The 27,917-nt window shown below is 52.0% G+C and overlaps 2 protein-coding genes across 3 annotated transcripts; one reads left to right on the top strand and one right to left on the bottom strand.

Annotated features, from left to right (window-relative positions):
* The first annotated feature begins 5,014 nt into the window (after positions 1–5,014).
* On the top strand, positions 5,015–13,197 carry CDC42EP1 (CDC42 effector protein 1). The gene is made up of 3 exons (XM_014885278.2): positions 5,015–5,306; positions 8,810–9,695; positions 10,732–13,197. The coding sequence occupies exons 2-3, from the start codon at positions 9,251–9,253 to the stop codon at positions 11,520–11,522; spliced, it is 1,236 nt and encodes a 411-aa protein (XP_014740764.1). The 5' UTR covers positions 5,015–5,306; positions 8,810–9,250; the 3' UTR covers positions 11,523–13,197.
* Positions 13,198–14,094: 897 nt separating this feature from the next.
* On the bottom strand, positions 14,095–23,249 carry LGALS2 (galectin 2). Of its 2 annotated transcripts, none has more exons than XM_088165325.1 (4): positions 19,903–23,249; positions 15,779–16,017; positions 15,408–15,567; positions 14,095–14,285 (listed from the first exon to the last, which is right to left on the bottom strand). In XM_088165325.1, exons 2-4 carry the CDS (start codon positions 15,832–15,834, stop codon positions 14,139–14,141), a joined length of 363 nt encoding a protein of 120 aa, XP_088021451.1. In that variant the 5' UTR covers positions 15,835–16,017; positions 19,903–23,249; the 3' UTR covers positions 14,095–14,138. The 2 variants fall into 2 exon arrangements, with proteins under 2 accessions (XP_088021451.1, XP_014740766.2); XM_014885280.2 differs by having other exon boundaries at positions 15,779–15,861.
* Between the last annotated feature and the right edge of the window lie 4,668 nt (positions 23,250–27,917).

Here is a 27,917-nt window from a genome sequence, read left to right as displayed (position 1 = left end):
TAGGAGGTTGTGCCTTCTGGCCACCATCCCGTGTCCCCTATCGCTCCCCGGCAGGCGCAGACTCCCGGAGAATGAGCCATTGTTCCCCAGCCCTGCAGCCTCTTCCTGTCCCTGTAGGGCTGTGAGACAAACAAAAGCAGAGCCAGACGCCATGGGGAGGAGGCTGGATCTGCTCCCCTCCTCCAGATCCCGCAGCAGCCCCACAGGCAGAAGGACGGATGCCCGCCTTGGGGGAATGGGCAGGGACACCCCTATTTTTAGCTGCTTCTGCATCCCCACCCCCTTCCTTCCGTGGGCCAAAAATAAATGGACTGGATGGACAGGCAAAATAATTAGGATAAAAGACTTGTCCAGGCCTTGTGTCCAACCACTCCCCTGGCTTTCACCTCTTCCCTTTGACCAGAATGGGTTTCCCAAGCATGGTCTCCCATTCCCAACATGGATGACTTATCTCTTCATCCCCATTCCCTATATCCTCTCTCTCTACAATTGTACTCTTTCTACTCCTGCATGCCACTCCCCCTCTGCTCTATGGATGCATCTCCCATTCCTTAGTGGTTCCCTCTCCTATACCACACCAGCCCAGGAGACCTACTCCCTTCCCTTGAAATTCCCCAGCTCCTCCTTTCCCCAAAGCACCTTTCTGCACCTCCTCATGCAATTCATTTCCAAAAGGCTCTTTCCTCCCAAAGGCCCAGAGTTTCCCACTCACCTCCATCCCCTCCTTCCCCTCTGCATCCCTCCTACCCTGACCATCTCCTCCTTTCTCTCCCCACCCCAACAACCTCCATCCTAGCTCCCTCCAGCCTGCACAGGATTTAAACTCTTGTAGACATGCTCCCCCTCCTTGTCCTGCCAAGGGAACGTGTTTGAGGGAGGGCAAAGAGCCTCACCGATCACCCTGTACACAGAGAACTGCTTCTCCAAGCACCAAATTTATATCTAAGCCCTCCCCCCAGTCCCTCCTGCACTGACTTTTACAAGGTCTGTGAAAAAGAACTGGAGAATCAAGTGTGGGGTTGTTCTGGGGAGACGTAGTCTACATACATAAATATGTATCTTTATATTTACATCTCCTTTCCTAGTACGTGGAATCACAGAAGTGTTTCCAGGCCACAGGCAGCTGTTCCTGGATTACTTCTGGTTTATGCAACATCCTCCCTCCCCCTCCCAGCTATGTCCCAAACCCCCCTTCCCTCTCTTCTGTGCCCATGTAAAACTCGGAGGGAAGGCATAGCTCAGGGTCTGTCCTGAAGTCTGTCCCTCCATCCTCAGATCCAACGTCACCCCACAACACCCACAGCAGCCCTACAGTACCCCACATCCCTGGCCAGCAGACAGGACTAGCATACCAGGAGGAAGCTGGGGAGTATAGGGGGAGGAGGAAAGATGAAAATATTTGGGATAGGAGGAGATGGGCAGAAGGAGGGAGGCAGCCCGCCAACAAGCCTGGGAACTCATCCGTACCTCCTCCTGGGCTTTGGCAAACCCCGAGGCTTTGAGTTCCCAGCCCTGCTCTCAGGGGAAAAGCACACACTCCCCCCTTTGCAAATCCCACAAGCAGGACGTGGTCAGTCCCATTCCTTCAGCCTCACACTGCTCCAGGGGAGGGGAGGAGTTGGTGGGAGAAGTTAGAAATGTGTGTTTACAGGGTTATCCACCCCACTTCTAGCATGAGTGGGTCTAACCCAATGCTGCTGCCTGCCTGCTGGTGCTCACCACAATCTCCCCACTTTCCTTTCCCCGTGCAACACAAGGATTCTGGGAATCAGACCGCTCCGGTCCCTTTCCCTGGTTATCTCAAAGGCAACAGGCACAGTGTGGGCGACTTGCAGCACAGGCACAAAAATGGGTTGAGCCTGGCCAAGCTCATCCGGGGATTCAGCCAGAGGAGAAATCACCCCAGTGGAGAAGAAACTACAGAGCATGAGGGATCCAGTGCCTACAAAGCCAGAGCTGGCATCAGACCAGGGATGCTCTTGGCAAGACGCTGGGTGCTTACACCTATCCCTTGCCCCAGGGTGTAACCTCCTGCCACCACTCTGGCTGGCTCACCCTAAAACCAGCTTTGCCTTCAGCTCATCCCCAGGGCAGCGAGACTTGGACTGGAGGCAGCACCGAGGGCCATGGGCTGGGAGCAGGGAGGAGGGATCTGACAGCACCAGGGTGAGGGGGAGCTGGATGAGGCCATGCCAGATGGGGCAAGGGAGCTCTCTGCACCCCCATCCCCATCGTGGCAGGGGTCTGTCCCCCACCCCACTGCTGGCAGTAATCCCCATACCCATGTGGTATGTGCCCTCATGGCCCCAAGAGAAGAATGGAAACATCTGGAAGTCACCTGCAAACGAGCACTTTCAGTTAATGAGGAAATATGAGCTGGGGACCCTGGGCAGCAACAGGATATCTGCTTCTTGTGCACTGAGCAAGGCACCCCCTTCCACTGAGCCCCTTGCCTGCCCTCCTTCTTCAGGAAGTTTCCAGCACTGTTGTGCTTTTGGAGCTCAATACCTGGAAATTTCCCAGGGAAGGAGGGAAGGTGGGAAGGCAGCAAACTGAAATGGCAGGGAATATAAACACAGGGGTGAGCACCCTATCACAAGGTGGAATGCCCTCATCCCTTGGCTTCTCCCAGGCACTAGGGAAAGGGAGTAGGGGGATTTTTTTTTTCACTGAAGGGGAGTCCTGTATCAGCCTCCTTCAGGCATTGAGTTTGCAAACAGAAGGCACTGCAAAGTGAGATAGGATGAAGGACTGAGCACCAGGAAGTGTGGGGCAGAGATCTCAGCCCCCCACACCGGTCCATTCCTCTCCCCCTCCCCATCACATTCAGTCAGTCACCCATAAGACCTCAACCCCGTGTTGGAGAGATGAGTGCTGGGGAGATGAGCATATGCAATTTGCACAACCCTGTCTTTGATGTTGTGGTAGTCAAAGCAAATCCTCATCTAGGAAAGCTGCCGGGCCACTTGTCTGCTCCATGATAAGCCCAGTGGCCGGTCTCTCTGTAATGGTGAGACTGGTACTGCTGCCTGCGGCTTAGGGTTACAGATGGGATGAATGGTTGGGGTGACTGAAGGTAAATGAGGTAGCTGGGCTGGGAGGGGTCCAGCATAAGCTCCTGCCTAGGGCACCCATGGGTAGTACAGCGACTCTGCAGCACTGTCCAGCCTCACAGCCATCTCTCATTTATCAGCCAAGGTGGATAAATAGGCTGAGAAGCAGGATTGTATGGACTGAAGTTCCAGGTTGTTGAATATGAAAGAAGGAGGTGTAACCAAGCAGCCAGAAGCCAGGATGAGTACTGAAACCCAGAGCTGCCACATACCTGGGGGTCTCCAAAGCACTTCGATGCTAGACCTAGAAGTACAAAAGTCAGAGCTTGGCTGGCTGGCATGGCCACAAGATGACATGTTTGGGAAAGGAGGCTGAAGAGAAGGCATTTCCCGATGATTTCCTGGAAATGAAGCCCATCCTGGCCTGGAGCACAGAGATGCTTGGAGTAGGAGTGAGGAGAAGGAGGCCGTGGAGAGCCAGCTGCCCTGCAAGATGCAGAACGTGGCTTCTATCCCATCTGGAAAAGATTTGTTCTGCATTCCCCAGTGGAGGTGGCTGCCATCACCCAGACTGTTTCCTGACACAGCCTCTGCTGCAGGGCACAGGGATGGGGGTGAGGGGGAGCCCTCAGGCAGGGTGGGGGGAAATGCTCTGGCAGGCCATGCAGAGGGAGGAGACCCAAAGAAAGGCCTCTCTCACCACCTCCATTAGCTTCCACTGAGCAGGACCTAGAGGAAGGAATGCCTACCATACCTCTGGAAAGCTGGGAGGGTGCATGTCATGATTTCTCCTTTCCTCGCTGATGGCAGAGCTTATCTCCCATCAGAGCTAAGCTTCCATCTTCCTCCAAGACACAGACCCACTTAAAGTACCACCAGCATGCACATATGGTCTTAATTCCTAATGGAGAAAACTTCCACAGAAGGCAGAAACTCCAACTTCCTTTTTGCAGAAGGGAAGCCAAAGAACAGTGCCAAACACACTACCACTGCTTAACAAACCTCTGAGCAATAAGGTGCTCCTGCCTGGGCACCCCAGCACAAGCCACTCAGTGAACAGCCAGGCTCCATTTTGACATCTCCTCTGCAGACATCTTGTCATCCCTTCAGCCAAGCCCTACTTAACCCCAACAAGTCTTGTCTCGCCTTCACCAGCAGAGACACCTCCCTTCTCCTCAACAAGGCTCTGAATAGGTGCTTGTGCCTGGCCAAGTGGTCCTCAGCAGAGCCACCAAGCCATGCCTGAAGGCCAAGAGGGTCACCAATGGCACTGATGAGGCTACACCCACCAGCACGTTGCCCCTCATTGGCACTGATAGGGTCTTCTGCCTTGTGATCATCAAGAGATAACACATGATGCCAGAGGGATATGTTGTCCCATGTGCGGGCAGAAACTCTCCCTGGTGCCACCAAAGAGCACCTCCTTGCATTTATCCACTGCCACCCCCTCACCCTGGTCTGACACACTGTTGCTGGTATGATGCTTGTCCTGATGCCATAACACTTGTCCTGACTCTATAACAAATTCCAGCCTGGCTCATGTGGCCTTCAGGGAGGCTGTCATCCTGCTAATGCCCAAACCAATGCTACCCACAGGTCCTGGTATGAGCAATCCACAGACCCCAGTCCTGACTGGAAGCATTACACCACTGGGAACTTCCTATCCAACATGGGATCAGGGGACCCTATGTGATACCCGAGGGGGTCACACACACACAGGGTTCAAAGCCCTTTCCTTTGCCCTGCAGCCAGGCTCCTCTCTCCAAGTTAGGCAACAACCTGGCCTTCTCCCTTCCCCCCAAACCCATGGAAGCAGGCACCCGGGAGCGGGAGGCGGCCAATGCCGGCAGACGGGAAATGGCACTGGGGAAGCGGGGAGGAGGAGGGGAGCGACAGAGAAGTTCCTGAAGTTTTCTATCCTGGATAGTTGGAATAAATCTCATTTTCTCTGGTCTCCTTGCCGAGTCGAGGATTGGCTCAGCAGTGCTGCAGCCCGCCCTCCTCCTTCCCACGTCCCCTCCCCGCCAGCTTCGCTCCCTCTCTCCCGTGGCATCAGGGCGTCAGCCTGGGAGAGCTTGCCTTGGGGGGACAGCCGTGGGAAAAGGAGGGGGCAATGCCTCCCCTTTCTGCCCCACTCCACTCCGGAACACAGCACCAGTAACCCTTGGAACAACTTATAGGGCCCTGCGGAGAGTGTCTCGCAACTTTTCGTCTGGAGGACGGGAAAAAAAGAATAAGCCTGGTTCGAAAGAGGTAAATCCTGAAAGTTTTGATTCGTCAGTTTGTAGAGCTGGGGGCAGGGGAGTGTTGGGACCAGAAGGGAAAGGGGGGAGAGGATGTTTGGAGAGGGGAGAAGCGGGAGGGGTGGCAAGGCGATAGAGACGGGAAGGATGGTAAAAAAGAAAGGGAGCAGAAGGCAGGAATGCAACAGGAAACTGGGAGTGAGGAGAGGGGACACAGGACAGGGGGAGAGGCGGGAAGGGAAGGAAAGGGAGTGAGAAGAGGGTCCTACGGATGGGGGAAGGCGGGAGGACGCTTCTCTCCCAAACCTGCTCTGGATACCTCTCAAAGCTCCACAGACTCTCGGCACCTCAATTTTGGGGGTATGGAGGAAGAAAGGGAGCGGTTTTTCACAAGTGGGCAGGGAAGGGATGGCTGGAAACTGCCCACCTCCATAGCTCCGGCCTCCCTGATGTCCCAGCATGTCTGCTTGGAAAAATATCCTTGTTATACAGAGATATCACTTTGTGTATATATAGCAGCCAGCAGCACAGGAGTCAGATTTAGGCGTCTGCCTACTGCCCGGCACTGCTCCAGGAAAGCTGAAAGAGGCCCAACCCAGCCAGCCAAGCCCCTTTCCCCCTTCCCCAAAAGCCTGTCCCTGCTGGCTTTCCTCATCCCAAAGCAGTCACCCAGTAGGGGAACTCTGCCTCCCTTCCTTCGGGGAAAGGGAGATTTTGCATCACTCAGGAAGGCTGGGAAAACCTTCTTGGCCACCCACATCCATTTCCACCCGCTCTTCCTGCTGTTGAGACCACCCCAAATTTCTCACCCTCTTTTGCAGTATGTCCCCTTTGGGGGAGGGAAGAGGCTGATTTCAGCAGCTCTATCCAACTAGACATCTGGATTATTTTCCCCCCCTTTCTGGTTTCCGCTCTTCCCAGCAAGCAGAACAGTTCTAGCCATTCCCAGCTAGTGGAAAACCAGTGGTAACCAGCTGAACTCGGGGGGAAATGGGAGAGGCCAGGCTGGGAGGAGGAGGTGGCAGTGGGTCTTTGAAGGCAGGGGGCTTCCCAGAGGGGGCAAGAAGGGAGCCAGAGAGAGAGTATGCCAGGGAAGGGGAGTTCATGGTGGGCTGTGTGCTTGCTGTGCAGGGAACTGGTGAACACAGAGTGCTGCCAGATGGAATCTGTGGCACCCGGACAGAGAGATGGCCAGGCAGAGGGGTACCTTTGCCCAGTGGAGGAAAGGACAGCACACAGGTCACTCTTTGCCCGCAGAATCACGAGTTTCTCTGGCGAGGAGGAGTCATTTTGGGTGAAGGGGAGGGCTCAAAGGGGCAGGATCCACACCAGGGGCAAGAGGAAAGAAGAGAAAGGGGAGGAAGGAGGAAAAGCCCAACAGGCCTGCCAGAAACCTGCCATCCAGGTAGGGTTGGGCAGCAGCTGCTTCACTCCCTCACTCTGTCCCTCCCTCCTCTTCCCAGTGCTTGCTGCCTGCCAGCAGGCAAGGAGAGCCAGGGCCAGGAGTTGCTGGCTTGCTTCCCTGTGGTGACCAGGAGACAAGGAAGGAGACACACTTTCCTCCACCCCACTCCCTCACTCAGTGGTTGTACACATAGGGAACAAGGGGATGTTCTCCTTCCACATCCCCCCTTTTCCTTGCCTCCCCATCCCATCCCAAGGTGTGATGTCCCCTATAGGGGTATGCAGGGCAGCTATGTTATGTGGGGGATCTGGGGTGGGGTAAGAGGGTCCCCACTCAGAGTAGCCCTGGCTGGTGCAGCACATGCTAAAGGGGACAGTCCCCACTTTGGGTTTCTCAGGGGCTCCAATGTGCAGAGGAAAGGGAAAACTTGAGTGCTGTAGCTCACCTAATCCCCTGTCCCAGGGTCACTTGCTTTCCTGGGAGACCTGGAGACAGCTCAGAAATATGGTTGCATCTCTCTCCCTGTGGTCCCAAGACCCCAGTTGTGCGGCAGGGACCACTGTGGTAGTTTCCTTTGCACTCCAGCAGAGCCCTGACCCAATGGCTATGGATGGGCTTCTGCCAGAGAAAGGAAATAGCTCCCCAGTTGTCACCTCACCCCAAATCTGCCACATGCCTGGTTTGTTCTGGCAGCAAGGCAGCACTGCATGTCCTCTGTGGGCAGGAGGAAGACATGAGCTGCGTGAGCTGGGGAGCTGGGGGCCACGAGGAATGCAACCTGCCACCATTCTGTCCCTGCTGCCACCGGCCACTGCCACCCTGGGGAGGCAGCCAATGGTGCTGGGCGCTGCTGGGGGAGGTTTGTTTTCTCTTCCCCAGTCATTAACCCCTGGCAGATAAGAGAGGCCCCCGGTGAGCAAACAAGGCCAGGGCAAAGCAAAAATGCATCTAGCCAGCCAGGAAAGCAATTTCATGTCCAGGACTCCCCTTCACCAGAGCCTTTGCCATCCTGGCACTGCCTGGCTGCTCCAAGGCAATGCACAGACAAGCAGGAGAGGCAGGGAACATGGCAGGGGAAGCCCTGCAGCAGTGGGGGTCCCAGCACATGGAGATCAAGAGATGTGAGGCTCCTGCGTCACCTCTTGGCTTGCTGTCCTCCACAGCCAGCCCTGCTGGAGGGACTTGGCTCTGTCCTGATGCCCCAGCCACAGAACTGAGCCCAGGGAAGGATACGTTCCCAGTTGGCTACCCAGGCTACTGACAGTCTGAGATGTCCCACAACCGAATCATCTCCTTTCCCCAACCCACCCTCTCCCACTTGCCTTGCACACCAACAGGGGATCTGCCAATCTGAGAGTCCTTCCCCACTGACTGGGGAGGTCATCATCCTGCTCTGCATCCAGCTGCTGCTTCCTGCCTGCCCCTCAGTGCCTCTGGGACCTGCCTGAGTGCAGGGACCCACCCCACCTTCCCTTCTCCTCCAGTCTCAGGCCATCACCTCCCTTGCCGTGCCTCAGTTTCCCCTGTCTGCAAAGCAGCTACCCCCCCCTCCCCCCCCCCCCACTGCTGATTCCCTGCTTCTCCAACATGTCTGCCCAGCACCCGGGGACCCAGCCAGTGAAGGACAAACAAAGCAATATACAAATAATGCATTTTTGCTTTCCACCACACCTCCCCGAGAAGCACATGGGCCCCAGGCCTCACCCTCTCCTCAAGGGTTCATCTGAATAGCAAAAAAGGAGGGAGAGGTTTCTCTCCCCAGGAGCTGGGGCAGCCAAGCAGGGCACTGCTCTGGGAGGAGGTTCTGCCTCGGAGGGAAATCCTCACCTGTGTTGTGGTGTGGGTCTGGCAAAGCTGCTTTACAGACGGGAAACTAAGGCATACTGAGGTAGGTCAGCAAAGGGAAGGAGAGCACATGTTTTTGGAGGAAAGCCTTTTTCTTCTTCCCCAAGAGAAGGGCCAGGTAAGGGGACAGGCAGTAGCAACCTTGCCACTGGTTAAAGGCCTCATGCACTGCCTTTAACCTCCTCAGGCAGTTCTGTGGATAGTGCCAAAGGGATTGGGAAAATCCTATCCAAGGGCTTTACTGTTCCTCTTGCCTTGTTTAGGTGGCCAACAAGGGGACTGACGCTCTTGCCCTGCCAGTCCACCCGAAGCTATCATCCTTGCCTGCTGCCCCATCCATGACTCGCTCCCAGTCACCCAGCGGCAGTAGAAGACAGTGGATTAACCTCTAAGTCCACGATCAGACACAGCTTCCAGTGACCTCCACAGAACAGTGGGGTGACCCGGACTCCGCCTGGGGACATCTCCGTGTCAGCACTGTCCTCACCACTGAGGACGTACCCTGTGAGGGTGATTCCATGAGCACGACGTAGTGCAGGGAAGCAGGAAACCTGCCGAAAGCCAAAGTGACACAAACTGTTACCCCAAGAGCATCGGAGCAGAAGCAATGGGGAGGCTGGGGATGTGACAGACCACCCCAGTGCTGGAAGCCTGGCGAGGGCTGATTTTTGGAGCATTTTCAAAGGCAGGGTGAAGGGCGCAACATGAGCCTGGGGAAGCTGCCGGTGCTCAGCTGGGTGTCAGGCTCCCATGGTAAGCGGCGGCTGAAGTCGGAGCTGACGCCGGACATGATCAGCCCGCCGCTGGGCGACTTCCGGCACACCATGCATGTGGGCCGCGGCGGGGACGTCTTTGGGGACACCTCCTTCCTTAGCAACCACGGCGGGGCTGACACGGCCAAACCCAACAACTTCTTCGCCCGGACGCTGCGGCACGTCCGCCGGACGCCGCTGAGGAGACGGGGCAGTGGGGACCAGGCGGGGGCCTCGCCCGCCCCTCCTGCAGTCTCGCCCATCATCAAGAACGCCGTCTCGCTGCCGCAGCTCAATGAGGGCATCTACGATGGAGGCAGCGGCGGACGGGGCCTGACCAGCAAGTTCTCCTTCAAAAGTGCCTCCAACAGCTTCTCCAAAACACACCAGGCCTACGGTGAGTGAAGCGCGAGTACTGGTGCCCAGTACTGAGCATCCTCTGCAGGCCTTCTCCATTGCTCCATGCCTCAGTTTCCTCCCCAGTGAGGGACTTAGGGTTTTAAGGAGAGATGGGATATTTGAGACTGCCCGGTCTTGACAATCCCTCCAAGCAGATAATCCTAATGTTGCTCTGAACGTTGGTCCTTCCTCCTGCCCTTGGAGGATCTCCTCCCAGGGTGTCCCTCCAAGCGACAAGGGGATGGCTTCTCTGTTTATCCCCCTCTCCTGTAGCCCCACACAGCTGGCAGCCTGTGTGGAGTAGCTGTAAGGGAACGCCCCCCATCTACCCTCAGCCTTACACCTTTCACTTGAGTAGCCTCCCTGAGGAAGTCGAAAAGGTGCTGGGACAGTGGAGCAATTCCCACCCCAAGGTTGTGAGGTCAAGGGGACCCACAGCATGGCCATCCCCACCTCCACACAGATGTTCTAACCCTGTCCCTAGCTGTGCCAACCTTTGCATCTCCATGTGCTGCTCCTTAGGGGTTCTGTCCACCCTTCTCCATCGTGTCCACATCCCTCCCTGTGAGCCAACATGCCCTTTGGGGAAGGGTTGTGGAAAGGACGGGACAGGACATCTGTGTGGCTCCTCTCCAGCCTCACAGCACTGGGCTGTGCTCAGCTTTTCCCCAGGGAGGGGGGTTCTGGAGCAGAAGGTCTCAGGGCAGGGTTTGGATCCGGGGTGCCTGCAGCAGCTGGGGGAGGTGGCCGGGCTCAGAGGGAAAGGCAGACTGAGGCAATGCTGCCATCTCCTGGTCTCACCTGCCTGGCTCAGCCCTCACTGCCATCTTACCAAGCCCAGAGCCCCCCTGGAGACCCTCTGCAGCAACTCTGGGCTTTGGAAATATCCACAGAGACACTGACCTGTCCTTTAGAGGCCAGTGCCACTGACAGGAGTGTGATCTGAGCCACTTTGGCAGCAGTGTACCTTATCCCCTGCAGATGTAAGTCAGGTTTCCTCCCTTGCCTCACCAGCCATACTTTCTGCCTCACAGGGCTGGAGTCCGGATTTTGTACCATCCCTCGTGTCCCTCGCTTGGAAAAGGCCCAGGAGAGTACCTGTCCTGGGGAAGATGAACTGGATCGCTCCGACTCCCTGCTGTCCTTCCGCCTAGACCTGGGGCCCTCCCTGATGAGCGAGCTCCTCCAGGTGATGAGCTTCTCTGAAACCAATGGGAATGAGGTGGGGGAGGATGGCCCACACCTGTGTGAAGAGGGGACCAAGGACAGGGTCCCTCCAGCAGTCTGTGCATCCCACGAAGAGGGCAAGGCAGCATCCAGCTTCTGGGACCACTCCAGGCAGAGCGACCTGTCGGGGGCCAGCTCACTGCCGGGTCTGTCGGTCCATGCCAACGGAGAGGCACATGCCATTGAAGGCGCTGGAGCGAACTCTGCCTGGGCTTCGGGGCCAGGGGCAGTGCCCAGAGGGTCCCCGTGGCAGGGCCACTGGAACGACTGCACCATTGAGGCTGGAGAATTTGACCGAGCAACCCAGGTCCTGGCCCGCCACTATGGTGGGACCAGCACCCCACGGAGCTCCGAGAAGGGTGAGGGTCCCCGGCAGGCCCGGACACAGGCCCTGTGGGAGAGCCCCAGCAGCACCTTGTGGGGGTCACAAGTGACCAGGGAGAGCCAGTCCCCCGAGGCCAGCTGGAACCAAGGAGAGGAGGAGGAAACCAAGCTCTCCAGCCTGCAGGAAAGCTACAGTGGTGCCCCAGGGGGCCGCAGCAATTCCTTCGAGTATGCCGATGAGGAGGAGGAAGAGGACGATGAAGTCAAGGTGTGAACAGCCATGCCTCCCATCACAGGCCCCACCAGAGACACTGGTGCCAGGGTCTTTGCCCTCCTCCCTGTGTCCCACCCGCTGGTGCCAGTGTCACCGGCAGACCCAGTGGGTGACCTCCTTGCCAAGTGAGGGCACTGGGCAGGCTGGGGAGGGCAGGGGGAGAGCCCATCCCCTGGGGAACTCTCTGGGGCTGGGCCAGGCTGCTGCAGAGGGCCAGTGGGCACCGCAGAGCCAGGTATAGCACCCCTTCTCCAGCCTCACGGTCATTAGACATGAAAGGAACATTCCCATGTGCCAAAGGAACCCCAAGTCCTTCCTACCCATCCCATTCTCCCCAGCACCCTCTCTCTCAACTCGCAGCCTGGCTCCACCAGCATGTCTGGGGGCATACTCCATCCTTCCACTGATGTCCCCAACCATCCTCTGCAATGACATGCATGCCTCCCCAGAGATATTCCCACCGATAGCTCTGGCACATAGGGGATGGGGTCTCCCCAGCTCCACCTGGTGCAAGACCCTTCAGTATAGCACATCTATCAACAGGGGAAGGTCAGCTGGGGTCCCAAGGGGCAGGCAAACCCCACAGAGCTGAGCTTTCTCTTTTCCCCTGCCCCCCCCCCAAAAAAAAAAAGCTGTGTGCTCAGTGTTTAGGAGGTGAGAGCGTGCACAGAAATAATCAGGAATCTTTCCACTTGCCTCCTGCTGCTGGGCATCACTTAGGACAGCTTCCTTCCTGACCCCCACTCCTCTCAGCAATTGAGAGGGGAGAAACCTCTTGGCTGACTGGCGGTAAAGGCAGGTTGTCAGGTCACCAAATCCTGCAGTTCAGGCCCTAAAAATTCCTTCTTTTCCCCCCGTCTCAGAACAAGGGAGACTCCTCTGGAGCCCCTCGGTTTGTGCCACCATCCTCATGGTGGTGGCACAGTTTGTGTCTCCATCCTTGTCCCCCTCCCCATTCCCCACACACGCCCCTCTTTGCAACACACCCCTTTCCCAAGGGTAATGTGGACCATGGCTAATGTCCCTTGCCAAGTGGCCCTGGGTGACACAGCCACCCTGGAATGAGCTGCCCCCCACGCTGGCCCGTGTGCAAATGGCCCTCACAGAAGCGCCTTTGTGCCATGTTGTGGAGCCAACATGCTCGGGGGCTGAGGTCACTAGAGGGACCCTCACAGGACCCCCCTTGTTCTCTGGGACAGGAGGGCGTGTGCAGTGGGAGGAAATGTTGGGCCATGGCTGCAGGACTCTGCTCCCACCCGCCACCCGGCTGATTCTGCCAGGAAGTTCTTCAGAGTGGGATAAAGAGCTCCAGGGTGTGCATATACTGCACGTGGAAGTGCCACTTGCAGCCAGGCCACCAAGGTTAAGGGCAAGCCCATGTTCCTCAGCTTCCCCAAGGGGCTGCCTCATGCTAGCCACCAGCAGCAAACCAGGGCAGGCACCAGCTTCAAGAAGTCCCCAGGTCTGGCCACTGGCACCCAGCAAGATCAGCCTTATTCTCCCTTGCACCTTCCAGGGTGGGGACCTGGGCTCTCAGGATGAGCTCCCCTCTGCCCTCTGTTTCCCAGACCATAACACAAGACCAAAGACCCATATCTGTGGAATTAGCCTTTCTGCCTCCCCTCTGTATCCCATGCACTTATTATTGTCCTTATTAAAACAGTTTTGATACTAACTTCTCTGATGCGTTCCCTTGGCAGCTGTGACCTTATTGTCTTCCTTGCTATGTCTGCTGGAGCCCCAGCCACCAATCCTTCCATCTTGGGCAGTGAGGAAGTGGAGAGGGAGGGCAGAGGCACTGCCACCTTGCCTTGGACCAGGTTCTCTGTAAGATGCTCTTGTACTCTGCTCTCCTCCCACCCAGCCTGAAGTGTCCCAATGTTTGCTGTCACACATCAGTCTCACTTTTGGGCTGACAAGATACTTTTTAATTAGAGCAGCAGCATGTAATAATTGGGACTATTTGCCTGAAGTTCTGTGCAAGGAGGTACTGAGCCACAAAACTCAGCCCAAATCCCACTGCCTCCCCTGCCTTGTTTTGGATGAGTAGGATCCGCTGTGGAAATGTCACAGTAATGGCTAACGTGACTGGAACGGGCCCACAGATAAGTGAGGTGAGGTAAAAGGGAAAGTTGGAGACAATCCTTTATCTGTGGCAGAAATGCTGGCTGGGGACCTGTGCTGTCTTCCCTATGCCACCTTATAATTATGCACTTTTGTAGCACCAAAAGCCACATCATATGCCACTTCCTTTACATTTATGCCTTCCTTCCCATTTCACCATCCCTCCTCCCAAAATCTCCACTGCAGGAAGAAATGGAGCATTGTAAAAAGATTACACAACCGTTTCCCAAGTAATCATATATTCTCCTCATCCTGAACCCCCACCTACAGCCTGCTTTGGCCTGCTTACTATCCCTTCAACCCCACGGCCTGTTCTGACCTGGAAGGAACCTGGCATTATCCAACAATGGCTTCTTTCCATTTTGGTGGGAGAACCTTGGGCTTTGTCAGTGGCTTGCACAGAGCCACAGAGCTCTCACAGAAGACAAAGGAGCTGGAACAAGCAGTCTTCCACTGGCTTGGTTTTTTATTAGAGCTAGGAAGTGGTGCCCATCAGGTCAGCTTGAGGGAGATCATCTTTAAGCCTCCATGGATGCTTATGTAGTTGATCTTGCAGTAGCCGTGCCGGTTGGGAAAGCACACCTCATGACCATCCGGCAGTTTCACACGGAATTTGTCTGACAGCATTTCAATGAAGAACTGGGAGAAAAAAAGAGAAGGGCAGGAATTGGGGGCAAGGAGGGTATTCAGAGGTCAGCATTTAGGCAGAAGGTCTTCCTGTTACATAAGAGGGTCAAACCTGTCCACTGTAATTTTAAGCAATGTGCTGGTGGTTGAGGTGAGGGCAATTCAGGAAATGAGCAGCTGATATCAAGGGTCTAAGCAGGAATATGGACTATGACTGGGGGCAGGATCTCTCCCGAGGCTGTTTCAGTTACTCAGACTGTAAAGTCGGAGCAGCTAAACCCAAGTATGTCTTTACATGTTTTCATAGAGCGTATGGAATGTGTACACCGCTGTTCTGCCCTGAACTGGACAGAATAAACCTGATCCCCCAGTGCCCTCAGCAGCTCACTAGGACTCAGAAAAAGGAGTTTTGCTGGTAAACACACACAAGCAGACAGGACGAGTATACATCACTGGTCATTGCAAACTAAAGGCAATGTTCCCCATAGCCATCACCTCACTACCCCTTCCCCAAGAGCAAGTTCTTTCTGAGGAAACAAGCTTTCTCTCTACAGCTGGACTACTCCTAAATGCAGCCCTGTTAATGATTTGGGACATCAGATAAGGTGAGGCAACAACTAGGACAGCATCCGTGGCAGGAAGAGAGAAAGGACAGATAGGAAGTGTGGATCCAGGAGTAATGCGAAGAGTTGAGGGAGAGGCTTTTGGACATTGCTCCAAACTCTGGGTTGCCTTAAAGCCTGTGTTTACATAGGAGGGAGGGAGGGAAATAAGGTACACAGCAGGAAGATCCTGCTTCTTGGAGATTCCCTTTACTTTCATACATGCCCCAGGAACACTCACCTGCTGGGCAGATGGAGGGGCCAGGAAGCACTTACAAAGCCTGAGACGGACAGGACTTGCATAAAATTCCCAAAACCAGCATTGCAGTTTTGAACGAGGAACAGAAATGGCAATCAGGACCAAAATCCCAGAAGATGAGGGGCCATTGTGAGGGAGCAGGAGATATTGGGTCAGACCAGGATAACTACGGTATAGGAATCTGCTAACCAGGGGCTTCCCCTCACCATACATTCCCCACGCCCCCACACACCACATACACCCCATAACCCCACGCTGGCACAGACCCCTCACCTTGACAGTGGAGCCCCTGTAGAAAGAGAGGTGGTGGTCACGATGTTCCGTCTGCCAGCGATCGGAGCACTTGGAGTTACAGACGATGACAGACTCATTGAAGCGGGGACTGAAGTGAAATGCCAGATCTCTTGAGTTGTAGCCAAGGTTGATGCTGAAGCTGTAAATGAGCATGAGGAAAGTCATATGCATGGACAGAAGAGATTCTTGGAAGACTTAAGATCCAACACACATCTCTGCACCCAGTTCCTCCCTCAGTGTTGCAGGTGGCATAACAATGTGTTATTTTGTATCTGGCAACCTTGGAAAACCACCTTCCTCTACAACTCACCTTCAACCCTGGCATGCCAAAGTGTTTTTTTTATACTTACTCAGGTGCATCAGCAAGTATTTTGCCCTTCACCTTCAGGATGTTCCCAGGCTTCATATCCAGGTTTAAGATTTCAATATCTCCCTAAGACAGAGAAAAAGTCTGTGGGGCTCCTTCAGCCGTTCCTCCTGAGTTGCCACTGCAACTGAGAGGGTGCTGCTGCTTGGAGGCATCCCAGCCAGGATATTGCTCTCAGCTGGTGCTTCTCTCAAAACCCTCATGCTGCAGGTCTTGCATGAACTTCTCATTCAGAGTGAAACCCACAAGAGAGAAGAGACATCAGAGAGAGAGGAAGTGAACACTGGCTTGACCTCAGCAGAAGGAAAAGAAAGCAGGACAGCAGAGATACAAAGAAGGTTAAAGCAGAGAGGCACTGTGCAGGGTTTGGTGGAAAGTCAATGCTGCCCAAGAAATGAAAGTGGTGAGAGTGGCTATGACTTTCCATCTCACTCAGCTTTGCCCTGGGTGCCAGAGGACAGGAACAGCAGCCCTTACAGGCATCTTCCTCAGAGGGTAGAGTAACCAGGCAGGGAGACACCAGCAGTTTAGCTCAGAAATGCTTTGCACATAGGACCTTACAGCCTTAAATTCCCTGTGGCTTACACATTAACATGACCCCTGCCTCTGTAAGCTCCAACGGCTGCTGTTAAACCAGAAGACTTTGATCCAAGGAAAAAGCTTCCATATGTACATGTCTCACTAGGGATTCTGGGAAATGTAAGCAAATCCCAGCCTCCTTGGTGGGCTCCCAGTGGAAAGACACACAGCCCTTAGAGATGCTGCTTTAGACATGACATAGGACAAACACCTTCCCAAGGAGGTGTGACCATGTTCACTTCTTACCTATGCATAACAGCTCACCTAAAAGAACTTTCCAGCTCCTTCCTTTTGTGGCAAGGGGCAGCTTCAAAATCCATACTAGCACACAAAAATGGTCTCCATCATCTTTCCCACAGTGCTGTGAGGAAGGGCTCAAAGGGCTTTGGAGGAGAGGACAACCAACACATCCCCTCTAGATGGCATGAGTTATGGAGTGCCCTTAGCAGGAGTGACATAGTGGCATCCAAGCTCCTTCCCTTCTTGTGGCTCTAGATTCAGCTGTGTGGATTGCAGCACTCATATGTAGGAGTTCCCTGCAACCTCCCATCCAAGCCCCATTTAGATCCAAATTTGTTAGCTTGAGGAGCCACACACAAAACCACATCAGGTTCAATAGTCCTATCCTCCCTAACCCTTAGATATGGGAATGTTGGCCTCACAGGGGAGTATCACCTTATCTTCTTCAATGTAAGTCAGTAGACAATGTCCCTGATTTGTAAGACTCCAAAAGTCAAGTGGAAAAGGGAGACAGAGGAGGAGGTCAAGGCTCAGGAGACCAGTAGTCCCACAGTGCCCCTCCCAAGCCTTACAGAGAGCAGCTGAGTGCAGTCACCCTGCTGCTGCACAGACAGCTGGGAGACAGCTTCTACCCTTCCCTAAAACATCCTGAAGAAAGAAATGAATGCTGGTAAGTATTCCTTCCCTGGAGGTGTTTCCCACAAGCAAGGGGGAAACAGGCTTGGGAAATTTGTTTGCTGTGGAGGATGCTGAAACCATTGGTGAAACCTCCATGGGCTGAGCATGGAACCAGCAGGAAACAGTGCTGGGGATGGTGTTATCTGGCATTGGGTGTCTCCCACCACACTGCTGTGTCCACTGCACACATGTACCCAACTTCACATCACACTGCTCCCCTGCAGCCATCACAAGGATAATACAGAGCTCAGGGTCCCCTTCTCAAATATTGGAGAAAATTGAATGGCTGGCTAAATTGCACATTAACTCGCTTTTTATCTGGGGAGTAAGGATCTGCTGTTTGGAGGGTATCCTGGGTATTCCAGTCTTAGTAAATATACCCATGAGAAGGGGGTCTTCTACAGATTTAGGCAAAAGCAAACAAGCAGTAATTGCTTATTTTCATTAAGTATAAACATATTAAACTAAGGCATCTCTTTCCAACACAGTTTATAAATGCCATACTTGTTAACCTTCATTACTTGGTTAAATTTGTAAACAAAACTTACAGATACATACACAAATTAAAACTCCCAAAACATAGTGCACACAAAAGCTAGAAACCCCTGTGGATGTTCAAAGTTGGAATAGGAGAACCCTTAGCTCTAGGTGCAGTTTCTAATATGCAGGGTGCCCATAACCTGGAAAAAACCATAAAAACGAACGCTCAGTTTCTGTCTAACCAGTGCACATTGGGTTAACAGGAGGGCATTATCCATCTGACAATAATTTGATGGATTTTTCCAGAACTACCTTTCACTTCCCAAGAGTAGCCCAGAAAACTTTAGTTCTGTAATCACACTATCAATATCTGCAGCAGTGGATATTGTTAATCTAATCAAGTCTTGGTTTAGATTTTGGCTTTGCTGTGCTGGTATTAATTTGACAGACTCACCAGGGGGATTCAGGTGGCTTCCCAGATGTTGCTCCAACCCATCTCATATGGCACCCGTAATTCCCTATTTCCTGGGCGAATTCATACCAGGTAGGTTTGTGAATTTGGTCTATAAGTGGTTGTGCCACTGCTGCAGTAATATTCATGTTGCCATCCATTTGTATGTGATCTTTGGCATTTAATACAAACATTTTCAGCCTACCTGGAAGGCCATGAAGGGGAGAAGTTAATCTGGCTGGACTGACAGGAGCTACCATCAGGAATCACCTTAATTGATGTCTTTCATAATTGCTTAAATACATGCTGCCTTTTGCATAGAGGCTGCCAGACCTGAGAAACCTGGAGTTTTAAACAGCAGTAGGCTTTCCTGTGTCCTGTGGGTCTCTGCCCCCCAGCCAAGTCCGCAGCTCAGGTAGTCGATGAGTAGTTATGGTTACCTGGGGTAGTAGTTAAAAATACTCTATGCTACCAGAATCTTTCTGCCTCTTCCTCACTCAGCAAGATCTGATCTCTGCCCATAAGGGAAACTTGCATTCAGTTTTGTATTTCCCTGAACATCTAGACTGCTCTTCCAGCAATGTATCTTACTCTGTGGGGAACAGTAGTGTGGGTTTCTCCACCACCCCTCCCCTGCAGTTTCAGTTTCAATTAAAGGCTGAACGTTTACTGCTTTTGGGGAAGGGTCAAAGTCTGCCTAGAAATCATCATGATTGTACCACATGTCCCTCTTCCATGTTTCAGGATCCCCACAATATACAACCCTATAGATGTGCTGGACTGAATTAGAGGATGATTCATGTGCGATTTTATCAAGTAATTTGCCTAGATTTTTATGCATCTATTTTTCTCATCTTTCAGCTGCAGACAGAAGTTTTTCTACTTGCTCATTTTTATTTAAAAATATATCTACTAGTTTTTACAATTTCTCCTGTGTCTCTTTCTCAAAAGCCAATGCTGTTCTAAGAACCTCATTTTCTGACTTCAAAGTCATAGATTTTACACCTGCAACCCTTTTCAGGTGTCAGGAAGCTTTAGATTTCCTTTTGCACACAGGATAAACTTCCAATACTGCACAAATAACTTATCTTCTTACCTTTAATGGGCAACTTACCTTTTCCTCATCCCATTTTTCATTTGACCTGCAAACTAGTATTGTGATCAGCTATTGCCTGTACATTATCAACAATTAGTAAATTACAATTAGTTTACACCCATTCCAACCCTGGAGGAGAGAGGCAACTACCAAACTTCTCCAGTAGAGAGTAAAACTTGAGCTTTACACTGGCCACCCTTGGTGACCCTTTTTCCTTCGGTCTCCTCAGAGGGAGACAACCTGGACACACTAGGCAGGAGAAAGCTGGCACCCACAGAGGGACAGAAAAAATAACAGTACAAGCCTGGTCAATCTCCCTTAGAGGGTCAATCTCCCACCAAGTGGGAAGAACCGTAAAAGTTCAGAACTGTTAAACGCACATTGGGTCAGAAAATGGTGATGCCAGTTAAAATGTTATGATTAGCTGTTGAAGTCTTCTGCTCCAATCAAGGTGCAAAGGAGACTAAATGCCCATTCAACAATGCCGACTTTATTTTACAAAATTAATCTTATACGGAAAAGAGAAAGGGAGAGAGAAAGAGAGAGGGGAGAAGAAGGAATAGGGCAAGTAGAAGGTAGTCACCTCCATGGATCCAGCAGCGTCCTGTTGGTCCTTCTGTGTCTTGGGCTTCTTGATGGTGGGATTGCACCCAGTTCATTTTATTTCCTGAGTAATTCTTATGCAGTCCCTTATTTGGGTAAAAAGCAGAGGCAGACGTGTATTTCAGTTCCTCATTAGCACACGAGGCAATAGGCATGGTTCTGCCATCATGCATAGTCAGATCTTCATTTGATGGGCACTAGGGGTCTGTTCTGGGGGCTGTGTGAGAAAAGTACCTCAAAACCCAAGTGTCCTATTTGTGACCCCACTTCTTGCACTTGCACAGGAGTTCACTTCTTATCTAGCACACCACAGTTGAACTTTGACCTGAACTGCAAAGGCAAAACCAAAACCTTGCTTCCTTCATGGGTTGTGCATATGTACTCATGACTTTTTTCTGCAACAAGTTCAGCACTAAGCCCTTGTTTAAGGCATATACTGCAAATTACTAACTCTTTCCTTACAGCTGCCTGAGAGGGAGAGCAGCATATGTCTCTTACTGTGTCCAGTTCTGGGCTCCTCAATAGTACAAGGGAGACATGGAGCTCCTGGAGCTGGTCCAGCAGAAGGCTACAGAGATGATGAAGGGACTGGAGAATCTCTCTTAGGAGAAAGGAGTTGGGCCTGCTCAGCCTTGAAAAGAGATAACTGAGGAGGGACCTCACAAATGTCTATCAGTATCTGAAGGGAGGGTGTCAGAAGGATGGAGCCAGGCTCTTCTCAGTGGTGCCAAGCAATAGGACAAGAGGCAATGGGTAGAAACTGATACGCAGGAAGTTTCACCAGAACATGAGGAAGTGCAGTGACCACACAGTGAAACAGATTGCTCAGAGAGGTTGTGGAGTGTCCCTCACTGGAGATATTCCAGAACCATCAGTGTGCAATCCTGTGCAATGTGCACTGGGATGATCCTGCTAGAGCAGGGAGGTTGGGCCAGATAACCCCTTGTGGGCCCTTCCAACCTGACCCATTCTGCAATTCTCTCAAACAGATGAGTAAAACTACCCGTGGAGAGAGTTGAGTGCAGAGCCACAAGTACCACGGATGTGAGAATATGCAGAGAGAGAGCTAAGCAGGAAAGAGCATGAGCTGCTCAGAGAGGGGCCATGAGATTTTATCAAGATAACATTTACCCCCTCCTACAATGCTCAGCAGGGGCGTTCACCCCCCTTTTATTTGCCAATGGGAACAATAGTGGGAAGCCAGACAGCAATTCTGCCAGCACTGGCGACTTCCTTCGTCTGCAGAGCTGAGCCTCCATATGGTCAGACACCAGCCCTGTGCAGATGCTCTCCCTTATGCAGGGGTATGTGCTCCCCACATCAGAAGGAGATGACACTTTAGGGACCCCAGAAGAGCCAAAATTCTCCACTGCAGTTGGAGGTGGCAACTGAGATGATGAAAGGAGGGTGACAGGGGCAGGTTGATACTTCCCCTGCTGACACTGCAAAGCAGAAAGCCTGGGGAAACAATGATAGCATGGGAATGTAAATCCCAAAGAAAGAGGAAATCCGGCTAAAGAGCATCTGCAAAAGAGGTGGAGGATCTGTGCAGTAAGGAAAACATAAACAATAGCTGTGGAAGCTGGCAGCCACTGGTGCAAAGGATCCAGGAATCCTGCACTCCCCAGAGAGATGATCCTATAATAGGATACCTAATTGGGAGTACCCCTCCAGGGCCCCCAAGATTTTTACCACTGCTAGAGGGCAAGTTGGCTTGTACTGGTATGGGACACCCATGTTCACACCACTGTGACCAGAGGAGAATTTGCTGCATTCCCAGAGGGACAGCAAAGACTCAAAAAGGAGTCACTTGGTGTGAGGGTGGGGGCCATATGCGACCCAAGGGCAGGGCAAGCTTCCAACAGGGAGCAGGCAGACGTGCAATTTTGCATGGAGAAAACAAAATAACCCCAAACATATTTTAAGAAGGGAAGAGCCTAATGCTAGCACGTTGGCTTTCAGCCAGAAGGATGGCAGAGCAGGTCCCCTGCAAAGTGCTTTCATCCCACAAGATGCAGCAGCTCTATTTGCAGAGGTCCCACATGGTAGATTTTGGGGTCAACAATCTTTCCCAGCCTTTCTGCTAGTCCTGAGGTGATCTCAATGGGATCTCAGGACCCTTGGGGTGCCTCCAGACAGCAGTACCTGATGTACCATAGCCTAGAGCTGCTACCTCCACCACAGGGCACCCACACAGCTGTTTTGAACAGACTGAATGCCATCCTCCCCAGCAGGCTGTCAAGATCCTCAGCAGCATCTTTGCTGGCAGCAGTCTTTATTTTGTTTATTTGGGCAGGAGATAAGCCAGCTAGGTGTGAAGCCCTGAGGAAAACCGCAGACTTCTCCACTTCTCACCCAAGGCAGACTCAGCGGTTAGAGGATTCTCAGGGCCTTTTGTGGCAGAGACAGACCCCAGAATCCATACCAGCACACCAAAATCATCCCCACCCTCTCTCTCAGTACTCTGAGGAAGGGCTGCAAGGGGCTCAGAGGAGAGGGTAGCCAACACATTCTCTCTAGACAATGTGAACTATGAACAGTCCCCTGCAGGATTGACACAGGTCACCACCAGAGATTATGCTCAATCCAGAAGGCATGAAGAAGATAGAGGAAGGCAAAGCAGCCATGCTGGGTGCATGGATTCACGTGCCACTGTCTCCACATCAACCCAAGCTCTGCAAGAAGAGGGGAGAAATCCCTTTAGCACCTTCATGGAGGGCTTGGTGCTAACTAGGCACCAAAGAAGTGGCACTGGAGAATGACACTGCAGCACGGATAAGGTGCCTGTCCCATATTGCACTCCAGGCACTAAGGGAGCCTGTGCCTTGGACCAGGCATCAGTGTCTGCTTAAGGCAAAGGGAGCTGCAAAGACCAACCATGCATTCTTTCTCGGAGTAGCAGCTGCTTACTCTGCTATTATTTCCTACTGCTTCATATAATTTGTACTCCACAGCAAGCTATTGTCCGTTTCCACTGGCTATTTATTTCCTTGAATAGCCTCTGGGGAAAGATTTCAGTGCGAGAGTAAAGAAAAAAGAAAAACTCCACACAATAAATCTCAAGCAGTGACCTGATTTAAACTGTGTTCTCTGACCTCATCTGGGCCCTGGTTGTGGTTCCTCATGGCAGTTGTGATTAAGCCCTGTTTCTGTTTTGATTTCCTCCCTTCATTAAGCCTAGGGGGGAATGGCCCCTGCCTTAGAGGGCTATGGGGTGGATTTTCAGACCAGGGCTCAGAATACAACTGAAAAGAAGCTTCCACCACCTCCTAATGGAGATGCTCAGTCCTCCACCTGCCAGTACAGAAATTCCTGAATAGGACTGGCTTCCCCTTTAGTCAAGAAGTGTTGCCTGGCCTCTTAGCAGAATGCTGCAACCTACACCCAACTGATCCCTGAGCTCTGAAAGCCAGCCAGCTTCCTAACAGAGGAGGACTGAAAGAACAAATTGTACTTACCTCAGCCAAACACTGAGGTAAGCAAGAAACTGGGTAAGCAGGTCTGTGGATCCAAAGGGTGTGTACAGGACAGAATTGTCCAGGAGATACAGGAGAAGCCAAAGCAAGGATGAGCACAAGGAAAAAGTGCCCAGGAGCACTAAGCTCCTGCCTAAGATGTTACCCAGAGTAAGATGGCTCCTCTAGAGAAAGCATCGAAGGCGTCACATTCAGATCAAGTAAAATGGGAAGGAACAAAGGACTGGAGGTTAATGTTCTGTCATCCCTCCTGCCTCAACTCACTCACAGTGCATCATCCAGAGCACCTATGGGAAGTACAGAAGTAGCATCCATGATCTAAATCAGAGGGCAAGACATTAGAGGCCATCAGCATCCAGTAGGCTCTCCACAATCACCCCTCTTCAGCTGTAGGGTGCAATTTTTCTTCCTTGGGATGTGAGGGGAAAGGAGGAGGAAGGACAAAGCTGAAGAACTAAAATGTGGGGGGAAATCCCACACCTTTCTTCAAGGCTAGGGGCAGCAGTGAGAGAGGAAGTCTGCATCAAGCAGTTGAGCAGATCAAGAGCACAGGGAACAAGTCCAGCCTCAGACTCCATCTCTTTCCCTCCTCTATCAGAAGGGCAGTGGTGCCACAGTGGCTGGCATTTCCCACCTCCATGGGGGCAATCAAATGTGCTCTGATGGACGGTTTCCAAGTTATGTTCTTGTACCTTTGCAGGGGATGTCTCTCTCAGGCAGCTCTGAAGTCTGTGGAAACATTTTTGTGTGGTCCAAGTTGTGCACGGGAAGGAGAGAAAGATGGTTCATTTTGCAAGGAAGTTGGTTCATAAGGGGCTGTTTTTATCAACCCAAGCAAACAGATAAGTCATGTTGTCTGGGTCCCCAGCTTGGCTAAGGGGCAGGAGAATGAACACAACTGGCAGAGGGAGGAGAAGGGAACTCAGAAGACTGATGACATACCACCCAGTTTCATTTCCAGACTTCATTTCTCTAATTCTTTCACTCATAGATGCATGCCAGGAATGTGGGTTGTGGGAAAGGCTTTCAAAAACATGCCTGGAGATAAAAATTCACTTGTGTTGAAAGCTTCCCTACTGGAAAAGCGAAGATGTATAGAAAGCTCACAGCTTCCCTTTCTCTGGGACTTTTGGGATCACCCAGCTTAACCCACATCTTCTGGATGAGATATTATTAGCTTAATGGGAAAAAGATCTTCCAAAGAGACCTCCACAAAGAATCAGCTTCATGAGATCTTATGGTCCACTTGCATCTTCGACCAAAATATTAACATCTACAACAGTTTTATCTCCTGAGCAAGGAAGATCACAGCTCCCTCACATGAGGAAATTGAGGCACAGACACCCAAGTTCACATCCAAAATCAACTCCTCCTATTTGAAATCTCATCCTAAAGTTTGCACAGCCACAAAATCAAATCAAATCAAATCACTGCAAACCTGTGAAAAAAAGCTTAAAGGAAGCTGTGCTCCCCTAGCTGATACAGCTGGAGTATCAAACATGCTGGTCTCTCATCACACCATCTACTATCAGCAAGAGGTACTGAGACATTCGGTGCTTCTGGAAAAAATCAGCCCTTGGGTGGGTCCAATTAAGTCTGAAAACCAGAGGCATTCAAAGAACAGAAGCCTTCCTGCAGTGGAAGCCATGGCACTTCCAAGATGCCCCAAGCCCAGCTTCACTGACTGCGAGGGGACCATTTTCCATCACACAGCATGAGACCAGCTGGCTGGAACTAGAATAAGCAAAAAAGAAATGCAGCATTGCACCATTATACAAAAGGTCCTGGGGGATTTCTCTCCACAGACCAGCCATGCTGGATTCAACCCCACAGCACAGCAAGGGCAAGAAGTGAGAGTGACTCCCGAGTCCCCATCCCGCACAGGGACAGCAAGGCTGTAGGACTCGCTTTCAGTGTGTTTCTCACGGCTTCCAGCACTGATCCCAGGCAGGTTGGACAACTCTGAGGACTTGCAGGAATTTTTCAGGCAAGCAGAATCCATCTGAGTCACACGCATGAGGCACAGTGCCAAGGGTAGCTCATCCACTGAAAAAAAAGAGAAAGAAATGCTAAGGGAGAAATAGCAAGTTTTGAAAAGCCACAAGAATTAACAGCTCATAGGCTAGAAAGAAGGGGAGCAAAAAAAAGTCTGTTCTTCCATGCTCACGTCACTAAAGCCAAATATCCTTCATCCCCACTGGGAAGTAGCAAGCCACCTTACCACACGCCAGCTTTGAGAGCATCTAAAGAAGCAACCCACCCTGGATCTAGGGCCGTCACTGAGGTCTGCAGAGGAAGGGGTTGTCAAGTCAAAACTGTGTTGCTGCAACATCAGTTTGAACAAACTCCCTTTGATGGCGCTGCAAAATGAAACAGTAAAAACCAAACCAGACGAACATGGGAAAGAAAAGCTGCCAAAAAATGGGAGTCCAAATCCCCAAATGACTGACTCAGTGCGGGAAATGGGCATCTAAAGAGAGAACTGCAGGCATCTGGAGATCTAAGAAAAGATCAGTCCCACACAAATGACTCTCCATATTCCTCTTCTCCTACTTTCCAGAGGGAAGGGCACCAGAAATACCTGAATCCATGGACCTTCAGAGAGAGACACGGGGAAAGAGCTGGGCCACAGCACTGCCCTGAGATATTTCATCTCCACAGGATACTCCAGGGAGTAGGGCAGTGACTGCTTTGAACTGATGGGACACCTCATCTCCCTTTCCATCACTACACTGGGCACTAAGGGACACCCTGTCCCATATAAGTATCCTGACCCTTCTCTGGACAGAGCCCATGAGCCTCTACTCTTGTTTCTGACTCATGTAGCCAGTAGTACATAAGCCCTAACTTGAGCAGAGTGGATGTTTACTCTGCATTCCCGGCAGTCATGCCAAGCTCTTTGTTCTCTCTGGCTCTCTTTCCCTTCCTTCCAGTTTGTGCCTTTTCCTGCTGTCCTTTTTTTCCTCACCACTGGCAACACGCAGGGGCCAGAACCTGGCTGTGTCTCTCTAGCTGCCCCCAAGTTTCTTTGTGCTGCTCCCCTCCTGGAGAGCCCCCAGCAGCAAAACAAACACTAGGCTTTAATTGCAGTCAGATTCCTGGACCGAGGATGTTTGCTCCAGAGGGGGGGAAAGAGTATTCGAAACTAAATGCCTTCAGTGCTACTCACCCCAGACTAATTTTATCATATCCCAGGCTGAATAGCCTCAAACAGTTGCCAACAAACAGACTCAAACAGACTTCCCAAACTAGGAGATCTGATAAGCACAATGTGAGGACAGGTGGCTGCAACTGCCAGGCAAGTTCCCATCTGCACACAGATAGCTTATCTCTTCTGTCAAGATGGGACACACATCCACTGCACAACAGCAGGGACAAGCTAGTGGAGACCTGTTTTCTGGTCCTGAACGTGCACGTAGCACTGCTTACACCATCCCTGAGGAGCATCTCTATTATTCACTCGGCCTCATTAGGAAAGGGGTGGGAATCTTTCCTGAACAGCTCTGTCAGGCACAGCTTCCCTGAGTGCTGGCTCAGGATGAGCTGAAGAGTGCCTCACACCAGCAGGAGAAGCACAACAGTCAGAAGGAAGAAGTCTCAAAGCCCACTCTTGAACCATGATGTGACATCACAGCTTTTAACACTATCAAATCCCAGCACACACCCTCCTCCTGAAATTCAGCTGGAGCACCACCGCTGGGAGCCAGGCTACTCTAGATGCAAAGCTGCTCTGTTCGAGGAGGAGCAGCCTCTGTGGAAAGAGGAACAGCCTCTGCTAGGAGTATCTCCCCCCCTTCCAAGATGAGGGGACTTGGGCTGCACATCAGGGACAGCAAAAGTGCAATATGGTAGCAGCAAGATCCAGAACGTGGACACTGTCTTTGAAAAGCCTGCAGAGCTGAGGGGAACAGTTGAGTTGCTTGAACAGAGCCCCTCCAAGTGGAGACAAGGCAGAGGCTGGTCAAATGCATTTGCTCCTTCTTCTGCCTGGGGGACACGTCTGTCAGCAGCACATTACATGGGGTATACATGAGCCCTGTTCTGCTCCCTGAGTTCCCAAACCTGATGTAGCTTGGAAAGGCAGGGGAAATAGAACACAGGTGTGTGTGCATGGGAAGTTCTTGCAGAAGCATGTGCTCCATGGGCTCCTTGTTCTACTGGCCTCAGGCAGGAGAGCCAGAGGGGAAAATTCAACGTGTTTATGTGCCCAGGCCTGTCTGATTCCTGCATCCAGGAGCAGGCCCCCACACTGCCCTCATTTGCTTGGGCAACATTTTCTCCTAGTACCTCACCCACCCCACATGACAGAAGGTCAAATGTAGCCAATGATGCATAGCATGGAGTATTGGACACTGAGTCACAACCCACAGCTCAGCCGTACCCAGCAGACAGAGCATTTCCCAGTTTCAGTCTGGCACACACACTCCCATCCCACACACTCACCCACGACCTGTTGCATGACATTCCCCAGTCTTCGAGAAGGGAAATGCTGGAAAATTAGGGAATAAATATACAGGCT

Source organism: Sturnus vulgaris, chromosome 5 (genome assembly GCF_052056855.1).
Source record: "Sturnus vulgaris isolate bStuVul1 chromosome 5, bStuVul1.hap1, whole genome shotgun sequence".
Taxonomy (NCBI): domain Eukaryota; kingdom Metazoa; phylum Chordata; class Aves; order Passeriformes; family Sturnidae; genus Sturnus; species Sturnus vulgaris.
The sequence above is the reverse complement of the archived record's forward strand: the minus strand, read 5'-3'. Positions and strand labels throughout refer to the sequence as shown.